A 17,175-nucleotide genomic window follows, 5' to 3' on the forward strand; every position below is an offset into this window, starting at 1 on the left:
TTCCAGCTGAACAACAGATGCCTCAGAGATTGTGGAAAACAGACGAAGACTGCAGGTGTTGGAAATGTGTGTTTGCTACCGAACCTCCACCGCACTGGATCAACCGATACCATAGAGAGGAACTTCATCTGTCCTTACATTCAAAAATGATGGATCATGAGTCCAGATGAAATGAATGATGGTAAGATGATTGGCAGGAGGCATTTTCAGCAGTTGAATGGTTGTCTATTGGCATAAAACCATTTTATGCTTTAGTTCAAGACTTTCCCTCACCAGTCAATGTTCAGTGTTAAATGGAGAAAACGGCATGAAATTGTGTTTTCTTTAAAGGTACAATATGCAAGAATTTTTTGCCGCTAGAGGGCGCTACATTCCAAACAACAACAACGGCGTAGCTTGCTGACGATGTGAAGGAGCGTGGAATGATGGGAACTGTCGTTTTAAACTCCACCGTGGATGTAAATCAGTCAGACGGGAATCGAAAAATCATGTTCATGGATGAGGCCAAGTTATATTTTTATAATGACATGCTTTTTGTGGCGAGGGGGGCGTGTTATGACATTCTATATAGATCAGTGGGTTCAGCGCGGTCTGTAATGGGAGAGAGAAGAGACGAGCGGGACGCAAAGGTCAAGTGCAAATGACGAACACCTGTGTGTTATTGCTGTGATCGGCGTGGAGAGACGCTTATAAGCCGCGCTGGAACGAGAGAGAGACTGAAGAGAAAATCGGACGCAGAGAAAGAAAACCGGTGGATCCGAGCTCTCATTTTTTAACTGTTTTGTGCCGTCGCGGTTGCCACGGTGAATGCGCGTTGTGCACGACTTTTGTTTGTTTTGCTTTATTTTAATAAAGTACGAGTCCCAGTCACGCCGATCCCTGTCTTCTTCCTACCTGACTCTTGAACCTCATCACACTTTTATTTCATTAAAATGAATTAACCGCAAGAAAAGTAAGGTTTAATACTAAATTGGTTATCATAGATGTTACTGTATGTCAAATTCATTGTTGTGATAACGCGGCGCAGTTTTACGTGTTCTAAACAATTGTTGTAAAAGTACATTCGAACATACCCACATCATTTGCCAAAATACTGATTAAACTTTATGTATAACACATGCTATATTTATTTACATGGCCATAAACACCAGACGTGATAAACAATGTCAATAAACTAAACACAAACCTAAAGCAATAATACTTCCCTTACATAAACATAACTATTACCGAATGCTACATTTGGAAAATATCAAATTAAGCATGCTTTGTCGACAGAACCAGCTGCAATCGATTCTATAACGACTGCAAGAAACAAGCTAACGTTTGTTGCTTGATAGACGCTACAACTACAACTTCCGCATTTGTCCAGGACTCCACGCAGTACGAGCGGAAACCGAGGGTAACGCGGATATGACGCCATTGACTGGCGACTCCCAGCTCCCCCCTGCTCTAACGCCCCGTTTCCTTGGTTAAAATCGCAATTTTCTCACGATTTAAAAATAGTTGCAAACATCTGGGATATTGTAAGTAATCAACTTAACAAAATATATAACACTGGCCTTGAGATTATGGGATATTTTAATGCAAAATTCTTACATATTGTACCTTTAATTGCATCATTCCATCTCAGTCATCTCAGTGGCAGAAAGTGTCTTAATCAACCTGAATTCACCCGATATATGAAGATTAGAAGTGTATAGCAATGTTTTTTGTTGAGTTTTTCTTCTCTTTTCTTTTGTGTATGTACATATACATTATATATACATATACATATTAAATATATATATATATTTATATACAGGACAATAGGCAAGCATCTTGGTGAGAAGGCAACAACTGTTGGCGCAATTATTAGAAAATGGAAGAAGTTCAAGATGACAGTCAATCTCCCTCGGTCTGGGGCACCATGCAAGATCTCACCTCGTGGGGCATCAATGATCATGAGGAAGGTGAGGGATCAGCCCAGAACTACACGGCAGGACCTGGTCAATGACCTGAAGAGAGCTGGGACCACAGTCTCAAAGAAAACCATTAACACACTACGCCGTCATGGATTAAAATCCTGCAGCGCACGCAAGGTCCCCCTGCTCAAGCCAGCGCATGTCCAGGCCCGTCTGAAGTTTGCCAATGACCATCTGGATGATCCAGAGGAGGAATGGGAGAAGGTCATGTGGACTGATGAGACAAAAATAGAGCTTTTTGGTCTAAACTCCACTCGCCGTGTTTGGAGGAAGAAGGATGAGTACAACCCCAAGAACACCATCCCAGCCGTGAAGCATGGAGGTGGAAACATCATTCTTTGGGGATGCTTTTCTGCAAAGGGGACAGGACGACTGCACCTTATTGAGGGGAGGATGGATGGGGCCATGTATCGCGAGATCTTGACCAACAACCTCCTTCCCTCAGTAAGAGCATTGAAGATGGGTCGTGGCTGGGTCTTCCAGCATGACAACGACCCGAAACACACAGCCAGGATAACCAAGGAGTGGCTCCGTAAGAAGCATCTCAAGGTCCTGGCGTGGCCTAGCCAGTCTCCAGACCTGAACCCAATAGAAAATCTTTGGAGGAGCTGAAGGTCCGTATTGCCCAGCGACAGCCCCGAAACCTGAAGGATCTGGAGAAGGTCTGTATGGAGGAGTGGGCCAGAATCCCTGCAGTGTGTGCAAACCTGGTCAAGAACTACAGGAAACGTATGATCTCTGTAATTGCAAACAAAGGTTTCTGTACCAAATATTAAGTTCTGCTTTTCTGATGTATCAAACACTTACAGTATGTCATGCAATAAAATGCAAATTAATTACTTAAAAATTATACAATGTGATTTTCTGGATTTTTGTTTTAGATTCCATTACTCACAGTTGAAGAGTACCTATGATAAACATTACAGACTTCTACATGCTTTGTAAGTTGGAAAACCTGCAAAATCGGCAGTCTATCAAACACTTGTTCTCCCCACTGTATATATATATATATATATACATACACACACACACACACACACACACACACACACACACACACACACTCAGTCACATACTCACTCTCACACACTTACACACACTCTCTCACACATAGACTCATACACACTCACTGACAAACACACACACACTCTCTCTCACACAGACACTCATTCACATACTCACACACTCTTTCTCTCTCACACACTCACTCGCAGACCCACCCCCCCCCCCCACCCCACACCCCACACCCCCCACCCCCCACACACACACACGCACGCATACGCATGCACACACAAACACAACATTGAATCTTTTATTTATTCTTTGCATCTCTTTGGATTAGATTACCATTTGCACTTGTATGTGATTAACTCTGAATCTAGTTCCCTCAAAATCTAGGGTTGGTTGCTCCACGTTATTTACTTTCCTAATTGGCCACAGACTCCGTTTTATTTACTTGTATTCCCATTTTGTCGCTATTGACCTTTGTATGTGTGTTAGTGTTAATTTTGGACCCTGTACTACCACAGGATCCCGTTTAAATATAATGCAATCATATGATTTATGTTTATTATGTTTGTATGTAAAACCCATAAGGGTAAGTCCTGTCTCAATTAATGAAGACGTATGTTTTACTAAAATTACCACACCCAAAAGTATGGTGAACTGCCTCCACTATATACACACACTGTATATGATTTCCCACAGAATTGGACATTCCCGATGCCAAGCCTTAGTCAGTCCTCCAGGCATTGTGTGTGTGTTTATGGCCTGTCCATACTTGGAGAAAGTACACATCACTGTGGTCAAACAGTCTCCTGACTGACAATATGAAATATCCTGACATTTCAGACACACTCGCATGTGTTTGTTATCCTGTGGGAAGAGCCGTCACACACAAGTGGATTTCATCCGTCCCTGAAGGCAAAAATATAAAGGGATTCAAGGTCTTTACATCGTGTGTGTGTGTGTGTGTGTGTGTCTTTGTGTATCTAAATCTAAATCTAAATATGCTGGATATACATTTTCACTATGCTATTAGCAGTAAGAGTTTAAAAAAGGCAACAAGAAATCGAAACTCTTTATATAAAAAAATTAAATGTATTTTTTTTAATGTTAATTAACATTCATCTAAATAATCTTTTCTCAAAATGTAATTACTCCACCTCTAAAAATGCTTCCCTTTTCAATAAACGTCACTAGTCAAAAGTCATGGTAAAGTCACCATGAAATCAAAAAATCAAAATGGAGAATTCTTGTATTTTATGGAATATTTCAGTGTTTATTCTACATGATTAATCAGTGCACATCATCATTATTGTGTTAAATTCCTGTTCTGGTAATCTTGAATCAGAATAAGTTCCTCTTCTCTGATGATGTGGGCGGGGCAACCTGTCACTCACATGAGATCAGCCAATAGCAAACCCCAACCATCCAATCAGTTTCCTACAGACAAAATCAAGCCCCGCCCACATCTGTTTTTGTTCCAGAAGCGTTTCACTCGGATATACGACACAATAGAGGAGAAAAGACGAGCGCAACTACAGTTTCATGACAATTTTAAAGTCTCCAGGTCTAACTGTATTCTGCTTAACACACATCTTTTTACTTTTTTCCCCTTTGAACCTCCAGTTTCACTAGTAAAAGAATGGGTTGCGAATGCTGTTTCATGTTGACTTTAAACAGCGGCTAGTTCCTTAGCAACCATAGCGTAACTCCCTTTCTGGATCCAGTCATTTACAACGGCCAATACAGTGTGTTTAACATTTCAACTTTTTTATGTGATCACATTATTTCTTTGTTAAATTTAGGGGGAAAGAGTGTCCAAGTTTTTCACACAGCTTGCTCTTAATATTAACCTCATTTTCATTTGCCTAATGTTTTGAGCCACCCTCACTGAACCACACAAATTGGCTGCTTTAGACACACACTATGCTCACCTCATTAATGCTGGGCGTTGCTTAGTGAAACGTCTGTTGATGTTCATTGTTCCCCCCGTCTGAGCCAAGAAAACGAAGAAATACTACGACCATAATCGCAGGTCACACTCAATTAGCACCTGCCTCACTCTTTTTCACACACACACACACACACACACACACACACACACACACGTAGTTTTGGGGACAATATGGAGTTGGCCTTGACTCTCCTGGCGTGAAGCCCGAGTTGGGTGTGTACCAGTGTAACAAGAACCGTGCCAACCGGGAAAACAGTTCTCCAGGGATCTGTGTCAGTGCCCAACCACAACTCTAACAGTCAGATTTAAACATGCAGTATAAAGATAAGCTAAACAGAGTATAAACATGTATTCAGAGCCCGTCTACGCAGAGCCTGGCCACTCCCTATTAAGTCCTATTGTACCGAATTGTGGTTGTAGTTCCACCAGAGTTCCACTGGGGGCGATCACCCATGAGTGCAGAATGAATGGGAGTCTATGGAGCTAGACGGCTAAATGTGTCTCTTTCACCCGATTGCTGTTGAGAAATCTCAGATTTGATTGTAGGTTTTGCAAGTTCAACATGGGTTATAGGTCGAAAGTTGAATGAACGAGTACTTATGTCCTTTCCATTTCTTACAGGTTGAGTTGTTGTTGCCCATAACACGCTAGCATTCTGCTAATGAACGCTGATTGGTCAGTGAAGGACTGATTACGACCAGAGATACCGCTTGATGGCATCGTGGCATCCGAAGCGGGACCAGAATGTTAAGGCGGACTTTTTCGGCCAAGTTTTTTTTTTCAACGCAGCAACTTTTTTTTTTGGTTGCTGGCACTTTTATCTGCCTATGGTTATGTATGTACTGTGAAATTTACACGGAAAATACATTTAATTTGAGTACTTGTTGTGTTATTCTTGTGTTAGGAAATACAGGATACATATGGTATAGTATTGCCACCTTAAAAAAAACAACAACAACCAATGTCCCGCTCAATAGTGCTAAATATCAATAAAAATTGAAAAAGGAGAAAAATGACTGAAAAGTGACTGAAGGATTGCCGTAAAGCAGTATCTCTGGTCGTACGATGTGTATGACGTCACTGGCATTTTAAAAGACTTTTTAAAGCAAATTAGTGACTCTAAAAAATCGAACACCCAGCAATGTGTAATTTCTTTGCATCTCCTTTCGAATACAACATTCAAATTACTAGACAAAAAATGATATCCTGAGAAAAGTGGATTTTGAGGGGTATAGCGCCATAGACCTCCATTCATCCTGCACTCGTCCTGTGAGCGCCCTCATGTGGAGCCAGAGTGGAACTGCAGCCAGTTCAGAAGCCGGAAGTTTACTGGGAGTGGAAGTTCTCCCCTTATTAGACATTCTCTGATGTATTGCAAAAACCTGTAAGAAGCCTCCATTCCTCAAGAGGGCGATAGAGATAATTGTGCCATTAAAACACTGTGCCACATGTTATTATTAAGATCGCTATTTTTAGTTAATCTGACTACCGCTAACTACCTATAAACACTGTTGACGTCAACTTTGACTATAAACGTGTTGCCAGTTGAACTATCTTTAGCCATAGCATGTCAACAGTTAAACTAAGTTTAGCTATAAACATGCTAACAGAATAACTAACTTTAACAAGCTACATGAAGACAATTTAACTATCTTTAACAATAAACATGTTAAAAGTTTGACAAATCAACATTTTAGAGTCAATATTTGTATCCCTTAAAAAATTACATATTTAAAAGTTTTTTCCTTGAAAAAAATTAGCGTGAATGTAACTCGAAACCCTTGTCTCATTTAGTATGTGCGGTTCTATGAATATGCAAATGAGCCCCGCCTCCACTCACTCACTCAGCTCAGAGATCCACTGGTTGACGATCACACGTTGATCTGATTGGTTACAAGGTAGTTTGTGACGTCAGAAACACCAGCGATTTCAAAGCGTGGTTTTGAGACTGTCTTTGGTTCACTGCAGTTTTAAGGAGGAAATACTCAGCAATGCTGTCGACTTATGAATTTACACATGGTTTGTCTTAAAGCGTATTAAAAACACCACATAGACACATAAACTACATTAAAAGCTTGTCTTTCACCACAAGAGGGCTTCAACTCTGAACATGTTATCTATAGTCATAAAAACACCTCATGTATTTTTCATTGCATTATCGATCAGGCTCTGACACATTTTGTAGTGCAATGATGTAAGATCAAGCTCGAGTAGCAAGAAGCATCTGTGTTCACATTCTTGGTCTAAAGCGTTGCATAATCATTTTGTAAACATATGCATGTGGTTGGCGACGAGGTGATGGTTTAACTCAGTCCTCAGCACACGGCAGATCCCTCGCCAAAAACACAGTAAAAATATTTACAAGCTTTTCCAAGACAAGATTTACGGTAATGAAACCAAAAAGGCCATGAAACCAATAAATGAAAAAGTTTGTTTAAACATGCACTGATAAATATAATAAATGGTTTGCCAGAATGGACGTTGTAAGTGATAGTATCTTGTTACAAAACATCTCTAATATAGAGTAATCTAATACGTGGAATATGTCTGTCCTGGATCAGCGCAGATTGTAGTATATTAAAATCTATGATGCATGAGCCAAGAGAAACTCACACAGGGATTACCAGATTTACTGTCTTTTTTTATTAGCTGTTTTTACAGTGCAGTGTGGGGATGCAATGGGGAATGTCCACACCACTGTAATGTCAAAACATCTAGATGATGCTTTCCTGAGAACGTACAAGTGCTTACAGTACTTGAAGTGCTTTGAAATTTAAGTCCTGGATAACCCTTGAAAACAGCCATTTTTATGAAGAATACTTGAAAAGTGCTTGAATTATTGAAAGACAATATATGGGATATTTATTTACAATTTCTATTGATAAAACAATCTTTTCACACAAAATTAAAGCTGCAGTCCATCTGATATAGATTTAGAGGCGTTTTGCATGGCTATGAGCGTGATATTACACATATAAATGTTCAAGTATATGATACATTTTTTATTCTTCAAGTCAATCATATTTTCATGAGAGAAAAAATCAGTTTGAATAAGGAAAGCAATATCTTTGTCATAATATCATTTCAATGTTTAAAGTTATCACAGTCATTGCATGTGCTGCACTTTATTTGCATAACATTTTGTTTTATTAGTTTATTTTTATTTATCTATTTACCTTTTTTAGAGTGCCTTTTTTGTTTGTTAAGTGAGATCTCTGATTGCAGTCCTTGAAAAAAAAAAGAGAAAAAAAAAAGTAGTAGTGCTTGAAAGTCCAGGAATTTGATTTTACAGTATCTGTATAAACCCTGTCTAAGTAAAACAGCCACACACACTGCGGTCTCACTGTTAGTTATGAGTTTGTTTTCAATCTCCAGGTTATCCTACAAGCACATAAGTTTGCTCCAAATTGTTAAGCATTTCATAAAGAGGGAGAGAGGGCAAAAAGGAAGAGCCAATGGGAGTTAAGCAGGCGTTTTGGCTCATAATGAAGACCAGATGGTTTACCTTCACTGGTAGCCACATTCTTGGGAGTTTTGGTGGGTGTATGATCCGTGCCGGAGCTCACATCGGAGGAGAGACTGGAGCTTCCCTTCCCTGGGACACAAGGAAAGAAGGACACAACATTGGCTACGTTTACATGTAACCAAATAATCCGTTCGGACTGAAAAGCCTTCATGTAAACGCCTTAATCTATCCGACTGAGCTCGATCCAAAGGAAATTTCCATCGGATTGAAAGGGGTGGTTTATTCCTTTTTTAATCCGATCGAGAGAACATGTAAACACTTGAACGGATTGAAAACGTAAACTGAAAGGACTGCGCATGTGTAATGACGTAGAAATAGCGTAATGACGTAGATAAAGCGTAATGACGTAGAAATAGCATGATGATGTTGAAATAGCGTAATGATGTAGAAATAGCGTAATGACATTGAAATTGCGTAATGAGGTAGAAATAGCGTAATGACGTAGAAATAGCGTAATGACGTAGAAATAGCTTAATAATGTTGAAATAGCGTAATGACCAGAGCCGGACAGTAACGGAGTACATTTACTTGAGTACAGTACTTAAGTACAATTTTGAGGGATCTGTACTTTACTCGAGTATCATTTTTGGGGAGTACTCATGACTTTACTCAAGTACATTTGAGAGGCAAATATTGTACTCTTTACTCCGCTACATTTCTATCCATAACCGTGAGTACCCGTTACTTCTTCTAAAAAAATAATAAATAAAAAAAAAAGGAAAAAAGAAAAAGCGAGCGACAGTGCGCGAGAGAGACCGAGTGTGTCTGCGCGCGCGACCGGCTCTCTCTCTCTCTCTCTCTCTGCTCGTTCTTTCAGTTAAACATGCGCCCTGTCACAAGCGGCAGTTCATCTACTTTACTCACCGATCAAATAAGACTTTGGCGGGACAAAAATTCACTTTGGCGAGCGCTAAAACAAGTTCAATGCAGGAAAATTCATGCGTGAATTTAACTGAGTAGTACATGACCATGCACTCGCACAAATGCGACCACATACAATTTGAACTCGCACATTCTCAATAAAATGGTCGCATATTTGGTCGCAGTCTGGAACCCTGTGATTTGATTGATGAAAAAAAGAGAAACTCACATGTACACACAATTGTTAGCTGAATTTTCTTTTCTGATATTACACATTAATGTAAGCTGAGCATTTGCGTTGATGTTCTTGAGTATGCGGTGTGTTTAACACAGTCGGGTTCAAATGTGGGTGCAAAAATCCATTAAAACTCTAGCAGAGGTTTGTCAGAGCGTTGCCATTGTGCTATTGCCTTGTGGGCAAGTGAAAATGTTAAATAAAGCAGCATGGTAAAAAGATGAAAATGACTTGATTTTACTTTCAATTTCTTTACATTCTCCAAGGTATTAACTAGGGGTGGAACGGTACATGTATTCGTATTGAACCGAATCGGTACGGGCGTCACGGTTCGGTAGGCTACATGAATTTACACAGAGAATACGGTATAAAAATAAATAAAACTCGCGTGCAAATTAATTAATGTAATGCGGAACTACTGTTAGATACGCGGGTTCTTTAGGGACACCTAATCTGTAGCCCCGCCTTAAGCTAGGTTTGTTTATACCTTCTTATACTGTCTATGGTTTATACTTTCGCCTGCCTCCGCAGCGCGAGCCTCCGCTGACCGTGCGCGCGCCTCCCCAAATGGACGAGGCATTTATACTTAGCGCTCGCCGGTGTATATTCTTTGAAACGACAGGGTGCGACAGGGTGTAATTGTCCTCTAAACCATCAGGAATCAGTGGTTTGAAGTAAGGTAGGCTACACTCGTGAATGTTTATTTTAGTAAAACAACACTTTAGTACACCAAAACCACACAGCAAAATAATCGTGTAAAGCAGTAAACCAGATTATTCCTTGTGACATTAGAAAAAAAAAAATGGATATGAGAACGTAACCTACAACTAAATTAACGTTATCTTACATAATTTCTAAACATTTTTATTTAGTTTTGTGAACCTTTTTATAAAACATGGCCATTTATTTTTATTTAAAGGGCTGATGTCTGCTATTGTAGGCTCATTTTGTTAATGTAAGCAACTAATTTAGACGCAAGAACTGGGTGCCGGTGCTGTGAGATGTACATGCTCGGCCAGATTCGGCTCGAAGTCGTGCGTCTTCGGATCATATGCGGAGCCGTGCGCTAAAAGCCGTGCACTGCACACCGCCAAGCAAAATGTGGCCTTGCACACCCAACGCGCATGACCGCCCACACCACAATGACGACATTTTTGCTGCGCGCACCCTCGCGCTCGTGCGTCCGCACATAAATAAGAGATGCTTTATTTTCAGTTTTATAGCTGATTGTCTTATTTTGTTTACATCTTACTTTACACACTTCAGGGCAGGCTGTTGCAGCTAGCTCAGGGGAGAGACTGTATGACACTAGGTGGTACAGCCTGAGACATGCACAATAAAAAAAAAATTGCCTTCTGCATTTTTGTTTTGCTTTTCCCTCCATTGTACCGAACTCGTACCGAACCGTGATGTCTGAACTGAGGTATGAACCGAACCGTGACTTCTGTGTACCGTTCCACCCCTAGTATTAACATTAACATTTTTCATAACTCCATGTAGGACGTTTCTGTACATAAATGTAAGCACTATGGCAGTAGTAATGCAATATTTAGAAAATGTACTCTTGTACTCTTGGTACTCAAGTACTTTTAAAAACAAGTACTTTAGTACTTTTACTTGAGTAGACATCTGACTGTAGTACTTTTACTTGTACTTGAGTAAAATTTAGCAAGGGGTATCTGTACTTTTACTCAAGTAATAAAGCTGTGTACTCTGTCCGCCTCTGGTAATGACGTAGAAATAGCGTAATGACGTATAAATAGTGTAATGACGTTGAAATAGCGTAATGACGTAGAAATAGCGTATTGACGTTGAAATAGCGTAATGACGTAGAAATAGCGTAATGACTTGGAAATAGCGTAATGACGTAGAAATAGCGTAATGACGTAGAAATAGCGTAATGACGTAGAAATATTGTAATGACGTTGAAATAGCGTAATGACGTAGAAATAGCGTAATGACGTAGAAATAGCTTAATAATGTTGAAATAGCGTAATGACGTAGAAATAGCGTAATGACGTAGAAATAGTGTAATGACGTTGAAATAGCGTAATGACGTAGAAATAGCGTATTGACGTTGAAATAGCGTAATGACGTACAAATAGCGTAATGACTTGGAAATAGCGTAATGACGTAGAAATAGTGTAATGACGTAGAAATAGCGTAATGACGTTGAAATAGCGTAATGACGTAGAAATAGCGTAATGACGTTGAAATAGCGTAATGACGTAGAAATAGCGTAATGACGTAGAAATAGCTTAATAATGTTGAAATAGCGTAATGACGTAGAAATAGCGTAATGACGTAGAAATAGTGTAATGACGTTGAAATAGCGTAATGACGTAGAAATAGCGTATTGACGTTGAAATAGCGTAATGACGTAGAAATAGCGTAATGACTTGGAAATAGCGTAATGACGTAGAAATAGTGTAATGACTTAGAAATAGCGTAATGACGTAGAAATAGCATGATGATGTTGAAATAGTGTAATGACGTAGAAATAGCGTAATGACATTGAAATTGCGTAATGACGTAGAAATAGCGTAATGTGGTAGAAATAGCGTAATGACGTAGAAATAGCTTAATAATGTTGAAATAGCGTAATAATGTTGAAATAGCGTAATGACGTAGAAATAGCGTAATGACGTAGAAATAGTGTAATGACGTTGAAATAGCGTAATGACGTAGAAATAGCGTAATGACTTGGAAATAGCGTAATGACGTAGAAATAGCGTAATGACTTAGAAATAGCGTAATGACTTAGAAATAGCGTAATGACGTAGAAATAGCTTAATAATGTTGAAATAGCGTAATGACGTAGAAATAGCGTAATGACGTAGAAATAGTGTAATGACGTTGAAATAGCGTAATGACGTAGAAATAGCGTATTGACGTTGAAATAGCGTAATGACGTAGAAATAGCGTAATGACGTAGAAATAGTGTAATGACTTAGAAATAGCGTAATGACGTAGAAATAGCGTAATGACGTTGAAATAGCGTAATGACGTAGAAATAGCGTAATGACGTAGAAATAGTGTAATGACGTTGAAATAGCGTAATGACGTAGAAATAGCTTAATAATGTTGAAATAGCGTAATGACGTAGAAATAGCGTAATGACGTAGAAATAGTGTAATGACGTTGAAATAGCGTAATGACGTATAAATAGTGTAATGACGTACAAATAGCGTAATGACTTGGAAATAGCGTAATGACGTAGAAATAGTGTAATGACGTAGAAATAGCGTAATGACGTTGAAATAGCGTAATGACGTAGAAATAGCGTAATGACGTAGAAATAGTGTAATGACGTTGAAATAGCGTAATGACGTAGAAATAGCTTAATAATGTTGAAATAGCGTAATGACGTAGAAATAGCGTAATGACGTAGAAATAGTGTAATGACGTTGAAATAGCGTAATGACGTAGAAATAGCGTATTGACGTTGAAATAGCGTAATGACGTAGAAATAGCGTAATGACTTGGAAATAGCGTAATGACGTAGAAATAGTGTAATGACTTAGAAATAGCGTAATGACGTAGAAATAGCATGATGATGTTGAAATAGCGTAATGATGTAGAAATAGCGTAATGACATTGAAATTGCGTAATGACGTAGAAATAGCGTAATGTGGTAGAAATAGCGTAATGACGTAGAAATAGCTTAATAATGTTGAAATAGCGTAATAATGTTGAAATAGCGTAATGACGTAGAAATAGCGTAATGACGTAGAAATAGTGTAATGACGTAGAAATAGCGTAATGACTTGGAAATAGCGTAATGACGTAGAAATAGCGTAATGACTTAGAAATAGCGTAATGACGTAGAAATAGCGTAATGACGTAGAAATAGCGTATTGACGTTGAAATAGTGTAATGACATAGAAAAAGTGTAATGACGTTGAAATAGCGTAATGACGTAGAAATAGCGTAATGACGTAGAAATAGCATGATGATGTTGAAATAGCGTAATGACGTAGAAATAGCATGATGATGTAGAAATAGCGTAATGACATTGAAATTGCGTAATGACGTAGAAATAGCGTAATGAGGTAGAAATAGCGTAATGACGTAGAAATAGCTTAATAATGTTGAAATAGCGTAATGACGTAGAAATAGCGTAATGACGTAGAAATAGTGTAATGACTTAGAAATAGCGTAATGACGTTGAAATAGCGTATTGACGTTGAAATTGCGTAATGCCGTAGAAATAGCGTATTGACGTTGAAATTGCGTAATGCCGTAGAAATAGCGTATTGACGTAGAAATAGTGTAATGACTTAGAAATAGCGTAATGACGTTGAAATTGCGTAATGCCGTAGAAATAGCGTATTGACGTTGAAATTGCATAATGCCGTAGAAATAGCGTATTGACGTTGAAATTGCGTAATGCTGTAGAAATAGCGTAATGACGTAGAAATAGCTTAATAATGTTGAAATAGCGTAATGACGTAGAAATAGCGTAATGACGTAGAAATAGTGTAATGACGTTGAAATAGCGTAATGACGTAGAAATAGCGTATTGACGTTGAAATAGCGTAATGACGTACAAATAGCGTAATGACTTGGAAATAGCGTAATGACGTAGAAATAGTGTAATGACGTAGAAATAGCGTAATGACGTTGAAATAGCGTAATGACTGAGAAATAGCGTAATGACGTAGAAATAGCGTAATGACGTTGAAATAGCGTAATGACGTAGAAATAGCGTAATGACGTAGAAATAGCTTAATAATGTTGAAATAGCGTAATGACGTAGAAATAGCGTAATGACGTAGAAATAGTGTAATGACGTTGAAATAGCGTAATGACGTAGAAATAGCGTATTGACGTTGAAATAGCGTAATGACGTAGAAATAGCGTAATGACTTGGAAATAGCGTAATGACGTAGAAATAGTGTAATGACTTAGAAATAGCGTAATGACGTAGAAATAGCATGATGATGTTGAAATAGTGTAATGACGTAGAAATAGCGTAATGACATTGAAATTGCGTAATGACGTAGAAATAGCGTAATGTGGTAGAAATAGCGTAATGACGTAGAAATAGCTTAATAATGTTGAAATAGCGTAATAATGTTGAAATAGCGTAATGACGTAGAAATAGCGTAATGACGTAGAAATAGTGTAATGACGTTGAAATAGCGTAATGACGTAGAAATAGCGTAATGACTTGGAAATAGCGTAATGACGTAGAAATAGCGTAATGACTTAGAAATAGCGTAATGACTTAGAAATAGCGTAATGACGTAGAAATAGCTTAATAATGTTGAAATAGCGTAATGACGTAGAAATAGCGTAATGACGTAGAAATAGTGTAATGACGTTGAAATAGCGTAATGACGTAGAAATAGCGTATTGACGTTGAAATAGCGTAATGACGTAGAAATAGCGTAATGACGTAGAAATAGTGTAATGACTTAGAAATAGCGTAATGACGTAGAAATAGCGTAATGACGTTGAAATAGCGTAATGACGTAGAAATAGCGTAATGACGTAGAAATAGTGTAATGACGTTGAAATAGCGTAATGACGTAGAAATAGCGTAATGACGTAGAAATAGCTTAATAATGTTGAAATAGCGTAATGACGTAGAAATAGCGTAATGACGTAGAAATAGTGTAATGACGTTGAAATAGCGTAATGACGTATAAATAGTGTAATGACGTACAAATAGCGTAATGACTTGGAAATAGCGTAATGACGTAGAAATAGTGTAATGACGTAGAAATAGCGTAATGACGTTGAAATAGCGTAATGACGTAGAAATAGCGTAATGACGTAGAAATAGTGTAATGACGTTGAAATAGCGTAATGACGTAGAAATAGCTTAATAATGTTGAAATAGCGTAATGACGTAGAAATAGCGTAATGACGTAGAAATAGTGTAATGACGTTGAAATAGCGTAATGACGTAGAAATAGCGTATTGACGTTGAAATAGCGTAATGACGTAGAAATAGCGTAATGACTTGGAAATAGCGTAATGACGTAGAAATAGTGTAATGACTTAGAAATAGCGTAATGACGTAGAAATAGCATGATGATGTTGAAATAGCGTAATGATGTAGAAATAGCGTAATGACATTGAAATTGCGTAATGACGTAGAAATAGCGTAATGTGGTAGAAATAGCGTAATGACGTAGAAATAGCTTAATAATGTTGAAATAGCGTAATAATGTTGAAATAGCGTAATGACGTAGAAATAGCGTAATGACGTAGAAATAGTGTAATGACGTAGAAATAGCGTAATGACTTGGAAATAGCGTAATGACGTAGAAATAGCGTAATGACTTAGAAATAGCGTAATGACGTAGAAATAGCGTAATGACGTAGAAATAGCGTATTGACGTTGAAATAGTGTAATGACATAGAAAAAGTGTAATGACGTTGAAATAGCGTAATGACGTAGAAATAGCGTAATGACGTAGAAATAGCATGATGATGTTGAAATAGCGTAATGACGTAGAAATAGCATGATGATGTAGAAATAGCGTAATGACATTGAAATTGCGTAATGACGTAGAAATAGCGTAATGAGGTAGAAATAGCGTAATGACGTAGAAATAGCTTAATAATGTTGAAATAGCGTAATGACGTAGAAATAGCGTAATGACGTAGAAATAGTGTAATGACTTAGAAATAGCGTAATGACGTTGAAATAGCGTATTGACGTTGAAATTGCGTAATGCCGTAGAAATAGCGTATTGACGTTGAAATTGCGTAATGCCGTAGAAATAGCGTATTGACGTAGAAATAGTGTAATGACTTAGAAATAGCGTAATGACGTTGAAATTGCGTAATGCCGTAGAAATAGCGTATTGACGTTGAAATTGCATAATGCCGTAGAAATAGCGTATTGACGTTGAAATTGCGTAATGCTGTAGAAATAGCGTATTGACGTTGAAATAGCGTAATGACGTAGAAATAGCGTATTGACGTTGAAATAGTGTAATGACTTAGAAATAGCGTATTGACGTTGAAATAGTGTATTGACGTTGAAATAGCGTAATGACGTAGAAATAGCATATTGACGTTGAAATAGCGTAATGACGTAGAAATAGTGTAATGACTTAGAAATCGCGTAATGACATAGAAATAGCGTATTGACGTTGAAATTGCGTAATGCCGTAGAAATACTGTAATGATGTAGAAATAGCGTAATGACGTAGAAATAGCGTTATGACGTAGAAATAGCGTAATGACGTAGAAATGGCGTACTGATGTCGAAATAGCGTAGTGACGTAGAAATAGCGTAATGACGTAGAAATAGCGTAATGACGTATGATGCGCTGCACGAGCTGTTCTTCTGATGAATAAAGTATCGTATAAATGAGTGTCCCGTCATCCTATAATCCTCCTTTCTCTGCGTCTGTGAAGTGGAGCAGGACAACGGCCCACCAGTGCTTGTTTTTCTCATCCACAGACGACTGGTTTTGGGCATTTTTACTGCGTGATCAATATAAGCAGCGGCACAACGGTTCATATGATCATTGTCTCCAAATTATGACCAGAACTGGAAAAATATTAAGTCTGATGTTTAAAACAAGCAAACAGCGGGAAACTGTATATTCGTGCAGTGTGCGCAATGCGCATGTCAAAAAGTATATTCCGATTTGAAGCTTGTGACATA

General features: G+C 38.3%; 1 protein-coding gene across 2 annotated transcripts in view; it reads right to left on the reverse strand.

The window, feature by feature from the left end:
• Nucleotides 1-17,175, reverse strand: part of LOC307153605 (F-box/LRR-repeat protein 7) — a 57,697-nt gene that overhangs the window by 31,451 nt on the left and 9,071 nt on the right. Inside the window, exon 2 of one of the 2 annotated variants that reach the window (XM_079863174.1) lies at nucleotides 8,426-8,515. The exons of the other annotated variant lie outside the window; for it this stretch is intronic. Coding sequence (XP_079719300.1) covers nucleotides 8,426-8,515 — 90 coding nt within the window. The remainder of the gene's footprint in view (nucleotides 1-8,425; nucleotides 8,516-17,175) is intronic. 2 annotated transcript variants of the gene reach the window in all.

This window comes from Squalius cephalus, assembly GCF_949319135.1.
Source record: "Squalius cephalus genome assembly, chromosome: 25".
NCBI lineage: Eukaryota > Metazoa > Chordata > Actinopteri > Cypriniformes > Leuciscidae > Squalius > Squalius cephalus.